At 39.2% G+C, this 25963-nt stretch overlaps 1 protein-coding gene across 4 annotated transcripts in view; it reads left to right on the top strand.

Annotated features, from left to right (window-relative positions):
• Nucleotides 1-24775, top strand: part of RNF19A (ring finger protein 19A, RBR E3 ubiquitin protein ligase) — a 61839-nt gene extending 37064 nt beyond the window's left edge. For all 4 annotated transcript variants that reach the window (XM_071738059.1, XM_071738058.1, XM_071738061.1 and 1 more), the window contains 9 exons: nt 3451-4205; nt 10183-10391; nt 12267-12411; nt 12983-13145; nt 17615-17729; nt 19710-19871; nt 20327-20540; nt 21951-22094; nt 22482-24775. In XM_071738059.1, coding sequence (XP_071594160.1) covers nt 3589-4205; nt 10183-10391; nt 12267-12411; nt 12983-13145; nt 17615-17729; nt 19710-19871; nt 20327-20540; nt 21951-22094; nt 22482-23172 — 2460 coding nt within the window. In that variant the 5' untranslated portion in view covers nt 3451-3588 and the 3' untranslated portion in view covers nt 23173-24775. The remainder of the gene's footprint in view (nt 1-3450; nt 4206-10182; nt 10392-12266; nt 12412-12982; nt 13146-17614; nt 17730-19709; nt 19872-20326; nt 20541-21950; nt 22095-22481) is intronic.
• The last annotated feature ends 1188 nt before the right edge of the window (nt 24776-25963 follow it).

Here is a 25963-nt window from a genome sequence, read left to right as displayed (position 1 = left end):
CTGTCATCATTGTTGAGCAGTTTTTTCAGTTCACCTTTTTTCTTTAGATAAGGAATGTCTTATTTCATTTAATGAGAACCAGCAGCTATAAAACTATTAAACTTCTTTTGGGAACAGAAGCAGGTAAAGCATCCAAGATTCCTTTTGGCTAGATTTTAGGCTGAAAATGTTCCCTTAGGAGGGAAGGAAGAGTATGTAATGTTCTTGAAATATGCTTTATTTTAGACTCTGTGTATAAAATGAGATCTTTTTGGATAGTGTTCCACGGAGGTAATGTTTTCCTTTATCGGGGGGGAAAAAAATAATAATTCAGGATTTGAAAAAAAATACGAAATAGTTCTTTTAATTAACAAAAACAAAACCAGGGTAAGTCTTGTGGCTCAAAACGTTGGACCTCTTTTTATCAAAACCTAGAGATGTGAGGAGTTTGAGGGTTTTTTGGTTTTTTTTTCGTTTTGCTTGATTTGTTTCTTTATTTTAAATGTTTTGTTTGGTAGTTTTTTTGTTTGGTGTTTTTTTGTTATTGTTTTTAAATTGTTACACCCCAACAAAGATAGTATTCTTGTAGGGTGCTACTGTACTGGATGGTACTATAAATTGAGTAGTGTTGACTTGGCTACCTGATACATACATATGTATACATATATATAAATATATGTGTGTGTGAGTGTGTATGTATATAAAAATATATTTATTTATATATATGTGTGTGTGTGTGTGTGTGTGTGTGTGTGTGTGTGTGTGTATAGTATCATACTACAGTGGCCTGCAGAGGATCCAGCAGTGGGTTTGCTGCACGCATTATTCTGGTGAGGTGGGCAGCCTGTGGACTATTTCTGTGTTTCCTCCTTGGAGAGGAATTCCTGTTTCCTCTGGTCAGTCTTCTCTGAAGCTTCCCAATGCTGACCCAGTCATCCTGGTGATCCAGTGGCTGCCTGGAGCTGTGGAGCACACAGTTGTTGTTTGGTTGGTCTCTAGTGGGTGTGCAGACTGCAGACTGTGTGGCAGTAAATAGAGGCCTCTGTTACTGGGTTTTTCCTCTGTGGTCTTCTCTGTACCAAAATGTTTGTTAGAATTATAACTTTGTATTACCAGGAGCCTTCCATGTTCCTTTGTTTCTGCATTTGGATTTATTTTAGTATGCAGTTTCTGATTTTATCACCTTATGGTAAAATCATAGAGACCACATAGAATCACAGTGCACCTTTTTCTAGGTCAGTTGTGAAATACTGAGGAAAGGGTGCCAGCAGTAGTTGCATCCAGTTATGTGACACTGATGTTGCACAAGAAATACCTTCTCATTCTTCTATCACAGAAGCCTTTCATAGAGAGTTAGAAAAAATTCTTCAACAGAATAAAATGGACAATTTCAGTTGGAAGAGACCTACAGCAGTCACCTAGTCTAGCTGCCTGTTTCAGGCATGTTGGAGAATGCCCTTAACATCAGTGGCCTTGGGGCATTGAGCAGCTCCCTAGAAAGCCTCTGCTAGTGTTTGGCAGCTGCCTCAGTGAAGGTGCTTCCCAGTGTCCACTCAGAACCTCCCCTGGCACAGCTTTGAATCATCCCCATGTGTCCTGTCACTGGATACAGCACCTCCCTCTCCTGTCCCCTCCTCAAGAAGCTGCAGAGAGCAATGAGATTGCCCCTCAGCCTTCTTGTCTCCAAGCTAGGTGAGCCCAAAGTCCTCAGCCATTCCTCATAGGACATTCTTTCCAGCCCTTTCACATAGGACATTCTTTCCAGCCCTTTCACATAGGACATTCTTTCCAGCCCTTTCACATAGGACATTCTTTCCAGCCCTTTCACAGTCTTTGTTGCCCTTCTCTGCATGCGTTCAGGGACCTTCACATCTTTCTTAAATGGTGAGGCCCAGAACTGCACACAGTGCTTGAGGTGAGGCCACACCAGTGCTGAATGCAGCAGGATAATTGTCTCTTGGCCAGCTGGTTCTGCTGTGTTTGGTGTCCCCAGGATGGGGTTTGCCCCATGGCTGCCAGATCACACAGCTGACTCACCTTGAGTCTCCTGTCAACCAGCACTTCCAGATCCTTTTCTGCAGGCCTACTCTCCAACCACTCCTCTTCCCATTTATTCTTGTGCCTGGCAATCCTCCATTGCAGATGCAAAGTCCAACATTTTTGACTTGTCATCCCGTTAATCATTGTCCGATGCTCCAGTCTATCCAGAACCCTTTGCAAGGCCTCCTGTTCCTCAAGAAAGTCAACCATACTCTGTTTTGTTATCATCAGCAAACTTGTTATGGTGCCTTCAACTCCAGCACTCAGATCACTGATAAATACATTTAACAGGGCTGGCTCTACAACTGAACCCTGAGGAGTACCACCAGTGGTACTCCTGGTACATCTGGTCACCAGACAGATGTAGCCCCATTTGCTACAACCTTTTGAGCTGTGCCCTCCAGCCAGTTCTTCACCCAGAGCATCATGAACCTGTTTATCCCACAGTGAGATTGAGCAAACTTCCAAGCAGTGGGGATATTTGCATGGTTGGGGGAAGTTACTGTTTTTGCTTGGAGGAGCAAGTTAGTCAAGAAACGGGGAAGAGAACAAAATCCTTGATGTCATCTTGTACATAGGAAATAGCTGAAGATTGATATGTGATGGGAATCTAGTTTTTGGGCTGCTATTTTTAAAAAATAAAAATGGGTTTGATGAGAAGTTCAAATATCATCAACTTAACTAGTCTTTGGTTGAATTCCAGTATGGAAATTAATGGGCAAGACAGTGTTGGCTATCACTCACTCTGCATCTCTGTTTCCTGAAATATTCAGGTGCCTTACATTATAAATATGCATCTCCATACTTACTAGAGAACCCTTAGCTTTTGGTAATATCTTGAGTAGTTTAAGTGCAGTGATTCAATTTCTGGTGGTGATCTAAATGGATTCAAAACACAGACAAAAATCCTAAAATTTCTTTTAGTTAAACTATATTGGGTTTGTGCATGACTTTATTGCATGTGTGGAAAATACCAGGTAGAGAAAATAATTTTCGAGTGCTGTAAACATGTTACCATGCTTTACTGAAGAATTTGTTACCTTTTGTTTAGTTGTCACCTGGAGTTATGGAAATCTCTACACATGGGTACACACACACACACACACACACACACACACACACACACACACACACAGACACAGACACACACAAACCATCCCCCTCTTAGAGAGCAGGGGAGTGAAGGTGCTGTTCTCAGCAGTGCTTGAGTGTAACAAAGATGTTACTTGACCACAGGGAAATTTCAGGCTCCTTAAGATGAGAATGGAATCAATAGAAAAAGCTGACAGAAAGAAACATTGTGCCAGATGGCGAGGAGAAGAGGTGTTAGTACCATCAATAACAGGTCATCAGAGTGCTGTGATCTTTCAGAACCAAAAGTGATGGATGGTGACTCTAATCTACCTTTTTTCATCTTTCTTCCAAATACAGGACATTTCTGTGAAGAATTTGCTGGAAGTGGATATGTGTGAATTTTCTGCGTGAAGATTCTCACCCTGGATTACATAATATGGTGTTTGTATCCTCTGACTTTGTTATTTTGATCCTTAAAAATGAATAGGGTTGTATATGAAATTTAATCCATTTCTCATGAGTGACCTAGACATGAGTTTACATCGGCAAATGGGCTCTGATCGGGACCTCCAGTCTTCTGCTTCCTCTGTGAGCTTGCCGTCGGTTAAAAAGGCACCAAAGAAAAGAAGGATTTCACTGGGCTCTCTTTTTCGGAGAAAAAAAGACACAAAACGCAAGTCTAGGGATTTAAATGGAGGCGTTGATGGAATTGCAAGCATTGAAAGTATTCATTCAGAAATGTGTACAGACAAGAACTCTGTTTTCTCCACGTGCACCTCTTCCGATAACGGAACAACCTCTATCGGCAAACCAGGTGGAGATTTCATGGAATGCCCCTTGTGCCTTTTGCGGCACTCCAAGGACAGGTTCCCGGAGATAATGACTTGTCACCATAGGTCTTGTGTGGATTGCTTACGTCAGTATCTCCGGATAGAAATCTCCGAGAGCAGAGTTAATATTAGCTGTCCAGAATGCTCAGAACGATTTAATCCTCATGATATTCGTTTGATACTGAATGATGACATCTTGATGGAAAAATACGAAGAGTTTATGCTCAGGCGATGGCTCGTTGCAGATCCTGATTGTAGGTGGTGCCCTGCTCCAGATTGTGGGTATGTATTTTTTCCCCAGTATCTATAGAGAAGTGACAGCATACATAGATAGCAGCAGCATGCTTTTTGAAAAGGCAATTGCTTTACTTCAGCATTTTATGTGTTGTATGAGTAGGTACCAGGTGAAATCTCTTTAAAAATCAAAACAAATTAAATGAAATTATATGAAAACCAAATAACATCAACCCACAACCCACCTTCCAAGATAAAACCCTTCCTCAAGTACGATTTATTTTTTTTTTTTCTTCACAGAAGAAATTTCAGCAATTTTGGGCAACCTTTTGGTAGGTGGTTGCTATACATCTATAGCAGGCAAAAAGTCTATTTAACAATATAGTCTATTTGTTAAAACACATTGTCATTAGGCGCAGTTAAAAAACCCCAACAAAATACCTAAAGTTTTCTTCCAATAAAAAGGCCTCTCTAGCTTCAGATATCTTCCATCTATGGCTGGTCGAGACACCACTTGTTGCCTGTCAGCAGGATTCTGATTTAAGATAATAATCAGTTTGTTCCTGCTTATTATTATCTGAGGAACGTAATGTTTTAACATTGCTTTAATACTTAGAGTTCTGAAACCATTCTGAATTCTGACATGAGTAGGCTAAATACTACTGAGCAGCTCATTATGCTTTTCTACTGTCAGTGTCTCATAATGCCATTTTTCAGCAAGTTGCTTTTTTAGAGATTGTTTGCATTATAATAATATCTAAAGCTTACAGCCCTGGCTGCAATCCAGATGTGCAGTGCACTCTAAAAAGTCATAGATGACATCTCTGTTTCAAAGCCTCACAGATGAGCTTTAAGTAGAAAGAGAAAAACAGAGCGTAGGACTGACTGTTAGGTAGATTAAATATTCCAATGTTAATGTTCTGGTGCTCAGTGTTTTGGAGGTTTTCAAATTTAAACAATATGCCAAGAAACTTATTTGAAATGCAGTTTTGCTTTCATACTTAAAGTGAAGTAGAATTTGCTGCTGTGGGTCAAAAGCAGGGAGTGGAAAAGCCGTATCTTCTCAGGTCCTGTTCTTCAAAGTGGATGGTATTGCTATGGTGTAGTCTGAGCAGAGTAGGAAAAATTACTTAAGAGATGGATTGGTTGCATGAGCTTTTAACAAAGTCTTGTGGACAAAACCAGTATAATTTGCTCTAAATATGTTGATAACTGCAATAGAAAACAACCACTAGAAAGCATGATTTGGTAGAAAGGATGCATTGCTTAGGTTTCCCTGAGTTTTGGCATTGTGGACAAACTCATTACTTATGGTGAGGGGAAGCATGCAAGAACTATTAAACTGTATTTCAGTGAGTCAGGTAGTCTGCCTACTCAAGTACTAAAAATGTAGGGTGAATTTACTGGAGACTTTTCATCTTGTTTAATTTTTGTACCTCAGTTCTCTCATTTGTTGCAAAAAAATTAAGTCCTAAGTATCTTTAAATTATCAGAAAATGTAATGGTAATTGTTCTGGGTAACACCAAGTAATATTAAAAATTGGATCTTCAGAGCGAAGTTAAAGTTCCTTGCAATCTTGTGGGACCATCATTGCCCCAAAACTACCTACTGCATATTCCTTACTCTGAGGAATACTGTGGAAAAAAGGATATTGCCAGGCAGCTAAACTGTGTCAATGCTTTTGTGTGAGAGGAACAAGTTAGTAGTATTATTTGTGTGGCCTTACCTGTACCTTTGGTAACACAACTTTTTCCTAACACATACCATGTGCTAGCAAAATGCTTCACAGTAATAGATAGATACAGTCTGTGTTTAATGCAGAGATAGTAGGTACTCACTGAATACTCATTACTGATTTAAAATCAGATGAAGTTTGTTACTTGAATATTTCTCAGCAAGATCATTCTTTATGGTGTTTGTCCTAAGAAAGCAATGACTTATATCATCATTTTTTGTCTTTCTCACACTTCTGGTTGCTTTTGAAACCTTAAGCACCTTCAAATACCTTGAGCAGGTGGGATTGAGCTTTCATCACAAGTTAATCATAGAATCAGAATGATAGAATGGCTGGGGTTGGAAGGGACATCAATAATTATCTAGTTGCAACCCCTGTACATGGGCAGGGACACCTTCTGTTAGGCCAGGTTGCTCAAGGCCCCATCCAACCTGGCCTTTTGGACACTGAGCTACTGATCACAACTCTTTGAGTGCAATCAGCCAGCCAGTTTCTTATCCAATGAGTGGTCCATTCATCAAATCTGTATCATTCCAGTTTAGAGATCAGAACGTCATGCAGGACAGTGTCAAACACTTTGCACAGGTCCAGGTAGATGATGTCTGTTGCTCTCCCTTTGTCCACTGAGACTGTGACCCCATCATAAAAGGCCACCAAATTAGTCAGGCAGGACTTGCCCTTAGTGAAGCTGTGTTGGCTGTCACCAGTCATCCCTTTGTTATCTGCTTGCCTTATCAGAGCCTTCAGGAGGATCTGCTCCATGATATTGCCAGGCACAGCAGTGAGACTGACTGGCCTGTAGTTCCCTGGGTCATATTTTTTTCCATTTTTGAAATCAAGGGTTATGTTTCCCCTTTTTCCAGTCAGCAGGAGCTTCACCAGACTGCCATGACTTTTCAGATATGATGGACAGTGGCTTTGCAACTTCATCCACCAGTTCTTTCAGGAACTGTGGGTGAATCCCATAAGGTCCCATGGATTTGTTCACCTTCATGTTCTTTAGGTGGTCACAAATCTGCTCTTCATCTACAGCAGGAGGATCTTCCTTTTCCCAGTCCCTCCCTTTAGCCTCTGTAACATAGAGGGCATGACCAGAGTCCTTGCTGGTGAAGACAGAGGCAAAATAGTCACTATCTTGCCTTATCTACATCTTGGGTGACCAGCTTTCCCATTTCCTCCTGGAGTGGGCCCACATGGTCTTCTCTTACCATTGACATACCTAAAAAAAGTTTTTCTGTTGTTCATAACCCCCCTTGCCAGGTCCAATTCTCTGCTTTTGCTTTCCTAACCTGATCAAAGAATTTTTGAGGAAAAATGATAATGCTTAAGTAAAAGACAGACAGACAGACAGTAATGTCTCCAGCAAGCACAATACCAGCACATGAATGCCACAGTTACCTTTTTTAAAAATTGGCCTCCCAGGCAGCCACCACAGCACTGCCTGGCAGGTGGATAGCTGGGAGCCTGCTTCAGCACTGGTCTCTCACCTCACTGTTAGCTGGGGAAGCTGGGAGAAGGCACTCAGACATGGAAGTAGAAGTGAGAAGCAACGTAGGATGTAATTAGATGGATTTGATATTATTTTGGAGCCTAGAAGGAGGATGGAGGAAGGAATTGTACAGATGTGAGGTTTAGGGAAGCAAGTACTATTCAGACTGAACAGCCTGTGCTAACAGGCATTGCTTAATCAGCAGGTTAAATAATTTTGTGGTACAGCAGTAGCTTAATTTTTTAATTGCTTTGGCAACTCTAATAAACCTGTGCAATTCCAATTGAAATTGGGATTATTTTTTTTTTTTTATCAGATTTTGATACATAGTACTGGCTGAATGCATTAGGATCATGATGGGACCTGACCTGATTTTAGCATGGATCAAATATTTCATTAAGTAGCTGGATGGAATGTGATTACTATATTTGTTACTAAGCCCAAACTAGGAGAGGGATAGTAATTTCAGAGGCTAGCATTATTTCCCATTAAAAGTGCTGTAATAAATAGGAAATGGGTGCAATGTAGAACATTCTGGTAGGAAAAATTTACTGCAGTGATAGACAAAAAGGAAGAACTGAGCTGATGGTGCATGTCAGAGCTACTGTTGTCAGCACTGATGAAACATCTTGTGTAATATTTTTTCAGGGATTGGGAATCAAACGTGGAAGAAGGATCCCAACTAGATGAAGAGCAAATACTTACAAAAACTTTGCTCTCTAAAAAAAGTGGTAGGAAAAAAAAGGAGGCAGCCTAAGTTATTCTGTCCTGATGGCTTTTTTTTCCTACACCATGGGTCCCTGTGTTTTTTTAAACATAACTGTTTTTAACTTTGTGTTATCAACAACAAAGAATAATTTGGAAGTAAATATTTCTTTCTCAGCTGTCTTTCTATTGGAGAATAAAATGGTCTGTTTTACCTACTCTGTTGGGCTATAAAAAAGACCTAGAGATGGCAAAACCAGAATCAAAGAGATCTTGTAACAAAGTTAACCACAATATATGTATTACTGTTCCTGCTGTTTCCAACAACAGAACTGTGTATTAGTTTGGAGGAGAACCTCTGCAGTAGCCATGCCCTGGAAAACCTTCCTGGGAGCTGCCAGGTCACCAGCACTGAAGCAGTCTAATGCCAGAAAGGGCCCATAGCACTGGCACCAGGGTGGTTCTGACCCTGGGCTAATTAATTCTTGGGTTTTTTTATTGCAAGCTCGAGTACATCCTGATTGTTGTTGTTACTTGGAATACTGTGAAAGTCTTTGGAGAAGCTGTGACCTAACTGCAGTGGCTTGGTATGGGACACTGCCACATAGGTGATTTCTCTGAGGCAAAAGAGCATGGATAAGGAAATGTCTTGGGTTTTCTTCCAGACTAAATTTTTGAGATTGTTTCTTCATGGCAGTTTTCCAATGTCATTTCAGCAAGCCTTCGTAAATCAGTATTCTGAAGGTGTCCTGTCTTTTCCTCTGTCTGAATTATTTAATGGTTTTTTTCCAAGACTGTATTGCTGACATTATTAGAAGAGAGCACTGATTCCTAGATGTTCTTATCTTTGTCAAGCAACAGGCAGATTGGGCAACAGCATGCAAATTATGAATTTCTCTTCCCACTGTACACCCTTTTGTCAATTATTTGCTCTTTGCCTGTAATTTTTATTTTAATTGTTATTACGTATAGTTTGGTTGTGTGTCCCTTCTTTCAGCCTAACAAGAACTTCTGATTTTCACATCACCTGTAAAATGAATGTATAATGCTGAAATTAAACCTGTAATCTTGTACAGTTTGAGTTGAGATTTGCTCTGCTCTAGGAAGTTACTTTCTAAAGATACACTGACAGAGGAGTCCCAAATGGGGAGTGCTCTCAGGGATGCCCCTGTTGCTTAACTAGCAATGGCAGGCAGGGCATAGATTGATAGTTATCATGTGAATTTTAAAATGCAAACCTGATGGAGGAATCAATTTGTGGCAAGAACTGTGTCATTTTATAGACTTGTTCATGCTTTGTTACATTTTCTTGTAATCAGACACTGTTTTGTAAGTCGCAGTAGTTTTGGAGCTTTTTTGCTATATAATATTATCATAAGAAAGGTAGCAATGAGGTCCTGAACTCTTACCAATTTTGCATTTACTGTTTGAAATGTATTTTTTTAAAGCCTCAAATTAAATTGGCTTAATAATTGAGAAATCCAAGTCCTTACCTAGAAAATAACTGCTTTTTTGTTTTGACATTTTGAAATAGAAATGGTAAACATTTATTAAAAAAGCTAATGATACTCTTGATAAAAGGCAACCAGTAAAATACCAAAATGCCGTTCAGTACCAAGTCAGATGCTTTACAGTAAAGGATTACACTACAGATTACTTAGCAGGGATCCTCCCAGGTTATAGAAAGTATCAAGCCTAGACATGCCCTCAGTGACTGGGACACTTTTGAAACTATGACTTAATCTAGTTGCTTAAATGGGGTTTTTATGTTTTACTGTTCTGCTCTTCAAACTGGTTGCATTGTGACTGTAAACCTTACATACTACATTCAGCTTTAAGTTCATTATATTTCAGTACTGTATGAAGTTAATAAGAAGAGGGAGAGCAAAGTGTTGCACTGATTGTAGTATTTCTGTTCAGTCTAATGCAATAGCAATAGTACTGTTGAAGGAGGTGGTAAGTAACCTGTGCTGGCAATGTCAGATGCTGATGTCCACTGCCTTTGTACCTGCTTTAGTTGTTCTTTCTGCTTTGGTTTACAGACAGGATTGTTTTTATTAACAAAATTCTCTCCTGCTCCTCTCGATCGTTCAAGATATGCTGTGATTGCTTTTGGATGTGCCAGCTGTCCCAAACTTACGTGTGGCCGGGAAGGCTGTGGAACTGAGTTTTGCTACCACTGTAAGCAGATTTGGCATCCCAACCAGACCTGTGATGCTGCTCGCCAGGAGAGAGCTCAAAGCCTGCGCCTGAGAACAATTCGTTCTTCATCTATTAGTTACAGCCAGGAATCTGGAGCAGCAGGTATTTGTGATTAGGATACTGTGTCTGTAAAAGATCTTTTCAGTACATTTGCACAATTAGCTCTAAAAAGGAAAGAACTGAACAGTAACTTGGTAGATACTAGCTGCTCTGTGTTTCAGGAACATAAAATACACAATTTAGAGACTGAGTTCAAATTTTAGATGTTATAATTATAAGTACTCTGTGACCAGAGCACCTGACATCAATCTTAGCAGCTTGTCAGCATTTTAAATTCTTACTTTGTAGCTGAAGCTGTTGACTTTGTGCAGTCAAAGGCAATTGCTGCAAAGCATTCTCTGTTAGGCACACCAGCTTCATTAGTGGTATCACATATGTACCAGGAACACTTATTTTCTCCACTCTATGTGAGGTTTCACAGGCTGCTAGTAATACAATTAAGGGGCTGTTAAAACTCAAAGCCACTGATTTTCTGCTTTCAAATTAGACTTAGTCTGATGCCAACTCTGATGTTTGACATCTATGTTAGTACTAATTCTTGGTTTTCAATAAAATAGCTCATCTGTCTTGTCTACCTGAAAGCAAAGAATTCCATATCTTAAAATTGAGCTTTTTTTGGTAACCTCTGAAAAAAAAGGATAGACTATCCAGACCGGTATTTTGCAGAACAAGAGTCCAGTTTGCTATTCAAAAGAACTGGCTCTGGATTACACCAGACTCTGATCTGTTTGGGAGCTTTTGTGTCTGTCTGACAAAACAAGGCAGATATTTGGGGGAAATCCCATTTGTACCTTGAATGTAGCTAGAGCTGTTCTCCAATCTAGCCCTAGAATTGGGAGTCTCTAATTTGTGGTTTATTTTAACAAGGCACCCCATCTTGTCTTAAAAATTGGCATCTTTCTCTGGCTTTCAAATATATTTTAGAATATCTTCAAGTAAATTAGCATGCCAGCATCTCTATTCTTTTTCAGTCCTAGCATGAACATCAGTAGCTCTGCCATACCTGTGCTCTGAGAACTTGCTCAGTTTAGTGTGCATCTGTTCCCATGTCAGCTGCTCGCTGTCTCTGTGCACTGGGGTTGGTACAGGTACTGGTTTTTGTTGGTTCTGCACCTCTTTGGATGTTTATACCAAGTACAACCCCCCTCATTCAATTTGGCCTATGCAGTAACACAGAGCCTGTAAACTTGACTTCTGCACTAGGAGTTGCAAGCTCTTTCTGCTGCTGGTGAGTAAATGGGTTGTCCCAAAGTGCAGATGCTAACCAGGACTGTGTAGGAATGAAGATCACAAGAGTGGTTGTGCCAGTATACAAGTGCTTCACTGTTGCTCAGTGATCCCTTGTTTGTTTCAGTATTTGACTTGGGAACAAAGAGAACCTCTACAGTTGTTTTCCTGCTACAATATTTTCCTTCCAGAGAATAGTAGGGCTGTGAAAAGGATTCATGAGGAGGCTGTTGATACCAAAGAAATGCACTTAATGTGGAAGGTGAGATAGATAAGAAGAAATAATAACAGAGTGCAGACTGAACATTCAAGTAAAATATTCATAACTGCATAAAATTTGAAGGAGGATTACATTTAAAGACACCGTATTTTCAGTCATGTATACATATACATATTTAATGTCCTACTCTAATATATATTGTATTGAGCTTAGAAAGCCCTTGAACAGAGTGTATGCATTAACTATTCAGTTTCTTGAATGTGATTTAATGTGCCTTGCTTTCATTAGTTTTACTCAGATTTGCAAATACAAATGACTATCAAGTCATTGCCAAATCAAGATTTGTAAAGCAAAATTATACATTTCTTCAATTTTTCCGATAATGGTTCAATGAGTTTTCCCAAGTGTATGTATTTTGATTAAATATGCTTGTCTGAAGAACTGATATCTTAATATTCATTTTTAAACAGCTGATGACATAAAGCCATGCCCACGCTGTGCTGCTTATATAATAAAAATGAATGATGGAAGCTGCAATCATATGACTTGTGCTGTCTGTGGCTGTGAATTCTGTTGGCTATGTATGAAAGAAATCTCAGATTTACATTATTTAAGGTACATTTAAGAACAAAAAGATTTATGTGGTTGGTAATACATTTTCTGAAGTATATAGAGGTACTTTAAGCATAGCTCACTTCTTGTTGGAGTATATAATCACAGTTGAAGTATCCATGTCTGAGAATTAAGTTACTTTTCTGTGCATGTATTTAAATCATTGCTTTATTTTTTTATTGTAAAATATTTTATAAGTGTGATGCATGCAATATATACTTACTACAACAAATGAAGTGTTTTAGGTGAACATACCCACTAGTTTTAGTGATGTCTTTATATTGCCATATTGGCTTTGTAGTAAGCAACACAAAAACTCTGATTATGTAAGTTACTTGTGAACCACAGATTGGCATGTGGTAATATGCAATATGCTTCTCTTTACATTGCAAAACATGCTGTAAACTCTAAAGAATAAAAGTTTGAACAAGTTACAGCTGATGATTTAGTATTGATAACATCTGGAACTGGAACTCAAGAAAAATTATTTTGTAACTAGGGAATAGTTTAGTACTGTATAGTCATGATGATTAACATACAGTTTCTTTACTGGTTTTTTTTTTCTTTCTATTAGCCCATCAGGTTGCACATTTTGGGGAAAGAAACCATGGAGCCGTAAGAAGAAAATCCTGTGGCAACTTGGGACACTTGTTGGGGCTCCTGTAGGAATTGCCTTAATAGCTGGCATTGCTATTCCTGCTATGATTATTGGAATTCCTGTGTATGTGGGGCGTAAGGTAAAACACACTGCAACTCCTAACATGCTTCAGGTTTTACCTTTTGCATTCTGTGGCTTCTCTGATACTGTGTTCAGTTGGGTATTTTCACCAGCCTTTGAAAAAACAAATCAACTCCCCAAAAACCCAACCCAACCAGCCTATGAATTGTTTGAGGATATTTGCTTCAGTTGTACAGGAAGGAGAAGCAATGTTATTAAGAATGTAGTTTCTCTTAAAACAAGCATATAAATACACTGAATAATTTCCAGTTTCTGCATCTTACCAAGGAGGTTCTTGCATGCTTTTTCAAAACTGTTCTTTTTTAAAATCTCTGGTTTCTTTTGTGTTCCTTAGAACTGAACAATATTTAGTGGAGAAGGAAGGCAATAAGGATATCCTTCTTATTTATCTTAAAAGCAGGTAGTATGATTTCCTCCCAAAAATAGAATAGCTTTTACTGTAAAGTAAATGACAAATTGCAAGGAAAATTAAAGATAATTACACCTCCTGTTTGTAATTTATGACAAAGTAGTAAGTCATCCAGATCTCTTGGAAGTGGGCTTTTAGAAATGACAAGTTGGTTCAGCAGGTGCTAAGTGTTCAGGCATATGTCCTGGATGAAATAGAATCATAGAATGTTAGGGGTTGGAAGGGACCTCAAAAGATCATTGAGTCAGATGATCCTGCCAGAGCAGGGTCACCTACAGCAGGTCACACAGGAACACAGCCAGGTGGGCTTTGAATGTCTCCAAGGAAGGAGATTCCACAAGCTCCCTGGGCAGCCTGTTCTAGGGCTCTGTCACCCTCACAGTGAAAAAATTCTTCCTTATCTTTATGTAGAACCTCCTATGCTTCAGTTTATAGCCATTGTCCCTTGTCCTATTGTTAGTGACCCCTGAGAAAAGCTTTACTCCCTCCTCCTGGCACTCACCTCTTAGATATTTATAAACATTAATGAGGTCACCCCTCAGTCTCCTCTTCTCCAAGCTGAAGAGCCCCAGCTCCCTCAGCCTTTCCTCATAAGGGAGATGTTCCACTCCCTTAACCATCTTTGTGGCTCTGCACAGGACTCTTTCAGGGAGCTCCCAGTCCTTCTGGAACTGAGGGGCCCAGAACTGGACACAATATTCCAGATGTGGCCTCACCAGGGCAGAGTAGAGGGGAGGAGAACCTCTCTCCACCTGCTGACCGCCCCCCTTCTAATGCACCCCAGGATGCCATTGGCCTTCTTGGCCACAAGGGCACATTGTTGGTTGTAATTCATTAAATTTCTCCCTGCCCAACTCTCCCATCTGTCCAGGTCCCTCTGAATGGCAGCACAGCCTTCTGGGGTGTCAGCCACTCCTCCCAGCTTTGTGTCATCAGCAAACTTGCTGAAAGTACACTCTATTCCCTCATCCAGGTCATCAATAAATAGACTGAACAGTACTGGTCCCAGTACTGATCCTTGAGAGACTCCACTGGAAACAACTTCCAACTAGACTCCATCCCAGTGACTACAACCCTCTGGCTTCATTCCTTCAACCAGCTCCTGATCCACCTCACTACCCAATCATCCACACCACACTTCTTCAGTTTAGCTCCAAGGATGCTGTGGGAGAGAGTGTCAAATGCCTTCCTGAAATCAAGATAAAATAGCCAGATTTGCTTTTCTGCTTTTATCAGTGTGGATTATCACAGTGACTGGCACAGATATACAATTCTATGTTTATTGGAGGGGAACACAAGTGGTGGCTGCTGGACAAAAAGCCCAGGGATGCAGCTTTTCCACTGTATTCTTTTTCATCTCTTTCTTTCAAGCAAGCACACTTGTTTTCTGGTGCAGGTTTGTTTTTTTCTTTTTGACACTTCTGTTTTGTCTTCCTCCCCTACAGTCATTGGAACCTCATAAGTGGTAAAATGAAGAAGGCAACAGTTACCTTGCTTCAAATTACTACTGCATGTTCTGCTTGTCTCATTAGATAGGTACCCATCACTGAGCACCTGTCATGTATTAATGGTAAAGTCTCAAAGTTAGTCTGTGAGGTCAGCCTTATGAGAATTTCCATTGTACCCCACTGCTTAATGGATGTTTCTCTGTGACTCTCTTTGTATGTTTACACTTTTCTTCAAAATACCTGATGATGGAGATTCCACAGGCTCTCCAAACCTTATTTTCTCAGTAAAACTGCTTTTTCTAACAATTATGTAAATGCTTTTCATACACTGAGTTCCTATTGCTCTATCTTCAGCTGACATAAAGAATCTTTTTGCTTTGCAGTATCCCATTACATATTCTATGATATTTTTAAAGTCCACTTTCATCCTTACCTCTATGCAAACTTAGCACTTGCAATTTTCTTGACAAACTGTCAATAAACCCACACTGGTTTAGGCCTCTGATTCTCATCTCCTCAGTTTCCTTCCAGTTCTTCAAAGTGCCTTTGGTTTTGTCCAGTTTGAATACAACAGTGAAGGTGAAGTGTTGCTACACTGAATTAGATGAAGGGGTGATCATGTGCATATATAATGCCAGTTACCTTTTTCTTAATAAAATGCTGTTTCGTGTTCTCTAAAATGCATACCCTTCCCCACTGTACTGGTTATTCAGGCAGTTGGTTTCTTCTAAGGGTGATCTTGAACTGATTACCATTGTGCTGCATCTTAGTAATTTCAGGCCATTTTTTCAACTTCTCAAGAGTTGGATGAGTTCTGGCATTCTTGCAATATTTGCAAGGTGTATTCTTCTGAAATTCAACACACGCATTCTTCTTCTTCTTCTGTCTTCCAGGTTAATTGAAAATGTTGAATGTTCTTGTGTCCAGGGAATATCTCCTGGAAAATGGATAGAATGAAGTGTTTCAATTAGGGAATAAAGGAAACTAATGACAGCTCAGATGTTTTCTGAGCCAGTCACCTGGCTCACTGTTGATCTTTTGTGACAACTGAAGGGAAAAAAATTGAACAAGTCCCCAGTTTCATCTGCTGTCTTTCTTTTCTGATAATAGCAAATTTTGAACCATTTTGGTCTTCCTCTTGCTAGCACTGTAGTTGTAGAAAAATTTCTTGTTAACTTTTATGCCCCTTCCTTTTTGTCATCTCATTTTTAACCTTTCTTATTTTGTCCTGACACCCTCATGCTGTTCCTTTATACCCATTCGTAGTAATCTGACCTACTTTCTATTTTTTAATGCTGCCACTGCTTCGATGTATGAAGCTTCGTGTTCTTTTACAACTTTCTGTCTGTCTTCTGCATTGGAAGAGTTTGTACTAGTGCTTTGATAAAAGTTTCCTTAAGGAAGTGCTAGTCCTTTCTTTTTATAGATACAAGTCCTGTAACTTACAAGTTCTCTGCATTTATTGAAACTCTTTTATTTCTGTCCCTGTATTTTTATTCGGATATTCTTTACTTGGTATTCTGAAGTCTTTCATTTCACAGTAATTCCTACCAATGTAATCTCCTAATTCGATGTTTTCATCCAGTTTCTTCTCTATAACCATTTCCTTCCATTCCTTGTTGTTGCTTTATATTTAAGGATTGCAATAGCCTTTATAGGTATCTTTGTTGTATGGCTTTTCTTTCAGTAGTTAAGATTGCCCATAACAATAAAATTCAGTGGCTGATACGATCCTGCTGACTGCTTACATAGTCCATGGAACCTGATATTCCTGTGGTTGTAATTCTTACACACTCAGACTGTGAGAGTTTTCATGGTCAGTTTTTCCTTTTTTATGCAGAGGTGTGTTCTACATTCAATTGTTCACTTGCTCTGTGTTGCTCTTTGTATAATATACCTCAGAGCAAGTAAATACATTCTCTCTATATGAAATGCTGTGTCTTCTCTGCCCTTCCCTTGCTTGTCTTTCCTGAACAAATGCTTTTCAGTTTATTCCGAAATGAGAACTGTCCTAACAAATCTCTAACTGAAATTGTAATTTAGAAAACATGTTTATGAAAATTTGCAGCTCAATTTGGAATTATTTTTGCAGTAGCATATTGCTATTAGAACATTGTGATTATCTTCTTGGTGCTTTTGTGTTCCTCCTTAGACGTGGTGAGGATTAACTTAGTCTTATGACAAACATTAAGATAGTGAACTATTATGATGACAGATGATGTGCATATCCCTGAAAAGCCATGGTCCTAGAGAGAGTAAATGAAACACCCAAAAATAGGAAATCTCTGTAAAACAGAGATGTAAGGTGGAGTAATAACTAAACAAACAAGTAAAGCTGTTCAGTTACTTAGTTTTTTTACCTTGATGGTGAAACTAAAGTATTAGTTGCTGGATGGGAGGACTTCTAACTTTTAGGAAGTTGACTAAAATTAAGAAATTAATGTTTGCTTTTCTTTGAGATAAGGAATAAATTCTGACATAGAATGTGGTCTTCCTGGAAGAGAACAGAGTACAGATTCCAAACTATTTTACGTCAGTTCTTCCATCCTTGCAATAATGTATTATTGATGGTGATAATACTCTAAAGACCCTTTTTTTTTTCCTCTTAAGATTCACAATCGATATGAAGGCAAAGACATTTCAAAGCACAAGAGAAACTTGGCTATAGCAGGTGGTGTCACCTTATCTGTGATTGTTTCTCCAGTTGTAGCTGCAGTCACTGTAGGTAAGTAAAATATTACTGCTACTACTTCAATGTATTGGCAGCACCTTGCCACCAGAACTCTACAATCACTCAATGAATAAAATTGCTGAGAAAGGTCCTATAGTTTCCTTTTACAGGTGAATTAAGTGAGACAGTGGGGAGTCTGACGTTACATATGCATTTAATGGGTCAGAACAGAGAATACAGTGCTTAAAAAAATGGTGCATTAAAACAAAGAATTAATTTTTTTTTATCTTGCAAATTGAAATTTTCACATTGTCGTATCTGGCTTTGAAAGCAAGTACTTAAAGCTTTTTTTAAATGACTGACTAAGAAAAAACTGTTGCCACGGAGTCTGTTCATATTTGAGTACCAAACTTCTCTCAACACAAAAGAAAAATTGTCTTACACTTAACATGGAAGTAGTTAACAAAGTATTTGTTGTGCTTTAGGAGTCAGTTTGAATTCTATCACCTTCTTTCTCAAAAAGATTGCTGAGGATAGCATTTGAGGAAAATATGGCAGTACATTACAAAATACTTATCATCTTACCATGTAATTTCAAGATCACTGTAAGCAAACCCTGATAGAAGCCTTGCTTCTACTGTGTTGCAGGGCAAGCATCTTTGCAGCTGCACAGTAAGCTGCCATGGATAACTGATTCGTGTTGAGACTTACCACTTAGTTTTAAGCTGGATCAGTCCCCTGATCCAATTCATCATGCAGTTGTGGATTCAGTGTTTCCCCCTTGTGCCACAAGGAATGCTTAGAGAGGAACGAGTGGCCTCAAGAAGACAGGGCTTCTTTTAGCAAGTGATGGTTTAAATTGGACATGAAATTGTTTAAGGATGGTGAACCACTGTGCCAGTGCAGCTGTGGTAGTCAAAAAACTCTCCCTGCTGTCTGTTGTCAGTGCATTCTTCTCATGTGGCTGTGGTGTCACAGATCCCTTCTAGACAAGTAGTGAGACACAGAATCTTCTAGAGGTGTTTACAGATCTGCTTTACCTCGATCTATTAAGCTGTTTCATATTCCTGACCAGAGATAAAACTTAGCTTTTTTAGAAAAGCAGTTTGTGGAGTTCTTAACTCTTGCCCCATGCCATTAACACATGGCTACCAGTCTCAGGACATAAAGGATTACAAAATAATGGTCTTGAGAATAAGGATTTCCTCCTTGAATGAACAAACCTTCTTCTTCTAGGTTAGACTGAGAAGCCTTTGCATTGGGTCTGCCTCTGTCCTGGCTTTTTCAGAATGTGCCAGCTTGCTGTTCTTCTGTACCTTTTGTGTACTTCCATCAGCAAAGCCATAGAGTCATTTAAGTCGTATGCCAAAGGTGTCGTTTTCACAGTCCCCTAGCAGTGGTATGGTGGAAGTGTATGTACATTTGTGTGTGCTTTAGCCCACAGTTTCAGTGGCTTCCTTTAACTCCTGCCACTCTTTTCTACAGAATTGTTTGCTCTCAAGGATAACTTCAAAATTAACTTTTTAAAATTGAATCAGTGTGATACAATAAATACAAAAGGTTCCACAGTAGTAGTAATGTGAAGTCCTGTTAAATTGATAGCAAAGCCCTGCTGTCTTAAGTGGATGCAAAATCAAGCACCTTATTAAATTAGTAGAGGTAGTAACATTTTTAGAAATAGATCTCTTATCTCTGCTTCTCAGGTGGAACATTATAATAGTCCCCAGTTGAGCTTATACGAACCTTTAACGTATATTAATTTTGTTTGTAAAAGATGTTATGGATGCATTGGAAGTCTATAATTCAGCAAGCATTAAGCTCCTCTGCCTACTAATGCTCATACAGGACATTGTGCCTGCTAAAAGTACTTTCCTGTCATTTCACCTTGCTGATTTACCAATATTTCTTAATTTTGCTCCTTCCTGACTTCTTTCAAGAGTGAAAAATTAAGTTCTCATGGAAAATTAAATCACTTTTATGGAAGGCTCTAAAATGTAAGTCATATTTAATGAATGACTGTACTTTGCTCTGTAGGTATTGGTGTTCCTATTATGCTGGCTTATGTGTATGGAGTTGTTCCAATTTCCCTTTGCCGAAGTGGAGGCTGTGGTGTGTCAGCAGGCAATGGAAAAGGTGTCAGGATAGAATTTGATGATGAAAATGATATAAATGTTGGTGGGACAAATGCAGCTGTAGGTAAGAAAATTCTGTGTTTCATTTTCTATAAATTTCTATAAGTTTGAGTCTTTTCTATAGGGAAAAGTTTTAGGGTAAAATTAATGTTGCTTTTTCATTGTACTGGTGTGTGGAAGCTTGATGGCTTTAATCTTTATAATATGGGGAAGTAAATCCTGATCTGGTGCTATTTTTAATTACATAGCAATATCCTTTGTGATAGGACCTATTTTCCTTAACTCCATGTTATATCCTATAGATAGTTAACTCTCTGATATCTGAAGTACCTAACCATTATAGCAACTTCTCTTTTTCTTCGTGTTTTTGTTTGTTTTTTACCAACTTATCTTTTGGTCACAGTATGCTTTATAAATCTGTTTTCTCAGCATAATTTCAGGAACGGTTTCCATGGTCACACTCAAGAAACTAAGAAGTTCTACTTCCCTAGCTGACAAACCTCCTTTATTTCTGTCTAGATACCACTTCAGTAGCAGAGGCACGTCATAACCCCAGCATAGGTGAAGGAAGTGTTGGAGGACTGACTGGCAGCTTGAGTGCAAGTGGAAGCCACATGGATAGAATAGGAGCCATTCGAGACAACCTCAGTGAGACTGCCAGTACCATGGCCCTGGCTGGGGCCAGTATAACAGGGAGCCTCTCAGGAAGTGCAATGGTTAACTGCTTTAACAGGTAAGAGAGGTGCTTGCTTTCTGCCATACATACCCAGCTCTGTGAGCAGAACAAGTGGTGTTACTAGGGTGGGGTTTTTGGGGTTGGTTTTTTTTTGGGGTTTGTTGTTTTGTTTTTTTTTAAATTGTTTCCTATTAAAAGGAACTGCCTCTGGGAGATAGAGGCAGTTCTCCAATGACAAACTTCATTTCATCTCTTTGAGGACTCTGGTCTGGCAGGAAGAGTGACTTTTTTTTCAGAGTGGGGCCTGAGATCTTGTTCTCCTGCTTCCCAGGAATCAGAGGGAGGCATCTTCACGTCCAGCACAGTCATGTTCTCTGGCACATCCCACACCTGAGTCAGAACTGTTGACTTACTCAATAGTCTACCAGTAATAAGCTGTGCCTTCAGAGTACCTGGCTGGAGTGTGGATTGAAAATAGATTTAGGCAGGAGGAGAGGGAGCTGGACACTTGACCTGGCTGAGGTGGCAGCTTCTTATCACTTTCATGTTCAGTATCTCCTGTGAATTAGGGCCTTACTGTTTGTTGGCTGTCCTGCACCCTGAAGAGAGAGGGAATGTCTGGAAAGGATTTTTACCATTTAGAGCTCAGGATGGAATTTCATCTTTAAATCTGGCACTAACACTTTCTTTAAAAAAAAATAATTTTCTTGAGTAACTTGTCAGTCCAGGCTATATAGAATAAGGAAATCAGGATAGCATATCAAGAGTTTCCTTGTGTGTTTCAACTGTGACTGCTGAGATAGGTTTACCTACCCTCTTCTACAAAGAGCTGAGAGTGGAAAACAAAATAAAAACCACTCCCAATTCAGTGAACAAAACATTTGGAAAAAAACTTATCATTTGATTTCTGGTTAATCTGCTCAGCTCAATTTAAGATTGCTCAAGTTTCTATAATTCCTATTGCAGTTGATAATGATACAATATAAAGCAGAGCACAGAACACAGTTCTACTCCTTGTTATTTGCTTAGTAATAATTTTGCAGATGCAGAAATGGGAACTGCAAAATCTTGAATTTACATTCACTTCTGATTAAGATTGAAAAAACAAAGTACAGTTTCAGCTCAGCCTTGAAGTTGTTCTTGTAAACCTTAAGGATGAAAAAACCCACCAGAACTTGTAGTTAGCATGCAAAACTTATTTGGTGGGAAGTTAATTTGATTTTGCTTTTGGATGTGTGTTTCTTTTTTTATCAGAAAATACTCATTTTTGACACTGGGAAGAGAGAACTTGTTTCAGTAAGGTAAACATGTGCATCGGTACTGGAGCAACTAATAATAAGTTAATAATAACTCTTATTACTGAATGTTGGAAAAAATCTACAAGGCAATAGAAAAATAATTTTCAACTAGGGTGCCTGGAGCTGTAGCAGCAGTGCAGTGTATGCAACTCTTTTCTTTCTCTCCAAGACTGGAAGTCCAAGCAGATGTGCAGAAAGAGCGATACAGTCTGAGTGGAGAATCTGGCACAGTGAGCCTGGGGACAGTAAGTGACAATGCCAGTACCAAAGCCATGGCAGGATCCATTCTGAACTCCTACATCCCTTTGGACAGGTAAGAGTAATGTGGTGGAAACAGAAGATTAACAAGCCTTGTTTATTATAGGATATTTTGAGCATGTCTCAGCTTTTCTACTTTAATGATTACCCTTTGAAACTGCAAATTTTGTTACTCATTGAATTACATGTGATTACTTACACTCACCAAGGCTATTTACAATAAGGAATGCCACTGCAGTAGCTCAAGCAAGGGTCTGATCATTCACACATCGTGTTTTTCTTTGGGCAGTTTATTTGGTCTAACACTTAACTTTCCTAAAACAAATTACATTTCTCAACTTTCTTGCTATATACCTTGTGAAGCAGTTAAGAGTTTGTTTTGCTGCGTTAGCTGGTTTGTCGCAGATGATCGCTTACACTGACGGATTCTTCCTTGTTCCAGGGAAGGCAACAGTATGGAAGTGCAAGTGGATATTGAGTCGAAGCCAGCCAAATTCAGACACAACAGCGGCAGCAGTAGCGTGGATGATGGCAGCGCCGCAGGCCGCAGCAATCCCGGTTGTTCGTCGTCCTGCTTGCCAGAAAGTAAATCCAGTGCCACCAAGTGGTCCAAAGAAACAACAGCAGGAAAGAAATGTAAAGGTAAGCTGAGAAAGAAGAGCAGCATGAAGATAAATGAGTCCAGAGAGGACATGGATGCTCAGCTGTTGGAACAACAAAGCACAAACTCCAGTGAATTTGACTCTCCCTCTCTCAGTGATAGTATCCCATCTGTAGCAGATTCTCACTCGAGTCATTTTTCCGAGTTTAGTTGCTCAGATATGGAAAGTATGAAAACTTCCTGCAGCCATGGTTCCAGTGACTATCACACTCGCTTCACCGCAGTCAGTGTTCTCCCAGAGGTGGAAAATGATCGCTTGGAAAATTCTCCACAGCCAAGTGGAATCCCTGGGCCTGTTCCAGCAGCCCCGAGCACTGATGTCCCACAGCTGACTCACATTGCTGAGGAAGGTGTTCCTAGTGGATCTTCAAAAGATACAGATTTAGGTGTAGCTGAAACGCTGAAAGAAACAAACAACAACCATTCACGACATGCTGGGGAAATAAGCACTGCTATTCAGACTGAAATTTAAGCCTGTAAGTGCTGCAAAAATGTATTTACCACTAAAGAATCCTGTCTGAAAGCTGGTTGAATTACATGCAGCTTCTGTAAGTTTCAGGTGACCAGCAGAAGCAAGGTTTTGATACAACTGTGTTTTATATATACTTGTCTGAGAAGGCAAAATACTTCATATGGATCTTAGACCTGTGTGAAGAGACATGAAGGCTTTAACCAAGTGCATTACAGCAGTACAAATACGTCCATGTTTTGTATTTTTGCCACAACTTTGCTTGAAAGCATATACTTGGTGTATTTAGGTAAAAATTGGCAAATTCTTCATCTGCTAAATGCTGAAATGAATATGTCCTGCACTGTTCACTTGGAAAATACGGCATTTGGGATAAGTGGGTGTTAGCTGAGCATTAGTGACTTAAAATCATTCTTGTGTGAACTCTATTTAAGGGAAACAAAAGTTTTGCAGAGACCTATACTAACATATTTCAACAGTGAATATTCATAATGATAATTTTGTTTCATAACTGGACACACACTGTAATTAGAATGCATGCAGAATGAACCGCATATCTTCAGGTGGATGTAGCCTGTGTCAGAAGTGTTTGTATGTGTGTACACTTTGAGCAAGGTTATGGCATTTTACATAATTCTGAAACAGAAAAAATTGGTACTTAATGTATAGTGGAATGGAGATGTCACCTGTGAAGAACAGCGGGGTTACTTATTTATTCATGCAACCAACCATGCAGCAGATAAGGCTCCTATATAGTGTATAAAAACTGTAAAATAACAGTCCAGTGATTTATAAGCATTGTAGAAAAGCAGATGCTGTCACCTTTCATTAGGGGGAAAACAGTGCCCCATCAATTCTTGGTGCCTTTGGAAAAGACTGGGTTTGAAGTGCCTGGTCGTTTGAGGATTTTACTGTAATGTTTTCTGGAATGTCCTCTTTGGCCACCTTGGATCACAAAAGAAAATTCTAGTGAATAAAATGACTGTGGTAGATAAATGTATAATAATAATAATAATAATAATAATGAAGTATCAGCCTACCAAAGACTCACTCAGGCTTTAGTGGTCATGACATCTCTTTGCAAGACGTGCATATCTTCAGTCCCAGATTCAAAGTGCAGTGCAATGACTGCCCAAATGCAAAGATGGGTTCCAAATATGCTGGCTTTTTTCCTTTTCTTTTGTATATGGAAGATGTACAGCTGAACACAAACTGAAGTTGGCCAAAGCGCCTGCACTGTTAACATTTTTTTTTTTTTTTTTTTGCTATGGAATTCACAAAAATTCAAAAAAAAAATTTAAAAATTAAAAAAAAAAAAAAAAAAAAAAGTTGTGAATATCAGAATAACAGTTAACAATGTTCTGTCTTGTGTTTCATGTATTGCCATTATGGTGCTACTGGAAGTTTGGTTGGATAAAAATACAATGCCATCAGCTGCAGTCCTCTTCCATGACTTATCCTCACCAGTTTCAGTAATATGCTTATAACACTAGTGCCAGTTATGTTATTTGATAATGCTTGTTACAGTATTTGTATATTTGCAATTCAGTTTTGCTCAATAATATGTGTGTAAGCTGCATATCTGAAATAAATGTCTAAATACTGACTTCTAGTGGTCCTTTGTTTAGCATCCTGCTTAGCCTCAGAAAATTGTGTGTGTTCCCAGAAGGTGCAATAGTAGGGAGTTGGGAGGTGGAAGACCTATTTCTGTGAGTTTAAACCTAACCTGATTTATCAGGGCCTTGTTTTTGCTGTGCAGGAAACTGGAAATATGTTTTACTCTTGTAAGTAAACTTTATCAAAAGATGGTGTTATTTTTAGTCACTCTGAAGTCATCCTTGGTAATATTCCATGCCACATTAAGATGTAATTAATGTTGAAATGTAGGTAAGAGGTAAGTTTTTCTGTTTTCTTTTGGTTAAGCATTTAGAAGTAAACTGGTTTGCTGATTCACTTTGTAAATATTTTTTTCCAGAGATATTATTACTTCATATGTGAGACAGTCTAACCAGCACCAATGAATGTAGCAAAGCATTGAACTTTGACTTCAAAAATAGATATACTTCTGTCAATACTCTAATACAGAAGATGCTTTTCCTGTGAAAAGGTGCCAAAGTTCAAGAGACAGGAGGTGAGAATGTACAGGGAGCTGAAGGGGTCAGCACATCACCTCTCAGGTGGCCTTGCAGGTGAGCAGTGATGGCAAATCAGTGTAAAAGGCAACAGCATTCTTGGATGCCTCTGCCTTGGGTGTGGAGTCTTCAAAGTGCATCTAGACCTTTAAGTGACTATTTTTAAAGATGTTTTTAAATGGCAGAAATTCTTGGTGGATCCACTGCCCCAGCCTGGGCTCTGGTGTGGATCCTGCAAACCAGAGGTTTCTCTCCCTTGAAAATAACACTGCTTGTCTGTGTCTGCACTGCCATCTTGGTTTCTGGCAGTCCCATCATCTAAAAGTCTTGTTTCTTTGTAAAGGGAGAAAAGCCACATGACATTCTCCATCATCTGGTGTTTGTGAGGAAAAGGTACAAACACCAATAAGTCTGATTAAGGTGAAAATGAGACAGTGGAGCAGAAACTCAGGAATGAAGAGTCTGAAAAGCACCATTAGCACCTTGTCTGCTCCTCTCTGCCCCAAGGTGAGAATCGTGTGGTCTTCTCAGACTGAACAATCTGATGGTGCTGGAGGAACAAAATGTTCTGTCAGGGTCAAAGAACCCCCAGGTCTGATCTTGGTGAGAAACACAACCCCAGACAGGTCACGTTGTCTTTGTTACCTTCAGTCTCACAGGGC

Source organism: Heliangelus exortis, chromosome 2, assembly GCF_036169615.1.
Source record: "Heliangelus exortis chromosome 2, bHelExo1.hap1, whole genome shotgun sequence".
Classification (NCBI taxonomy): Eukaryota; Metazoa; Chordata; class Aves; order Apodiformes; family Trochilidae; genus Heliangelus; species Heliangelus exortis.
Note: the sequence above shows the minus strand (reverse complement) of the source record. Positions and strands in the feature narration are given on the sequence as shown.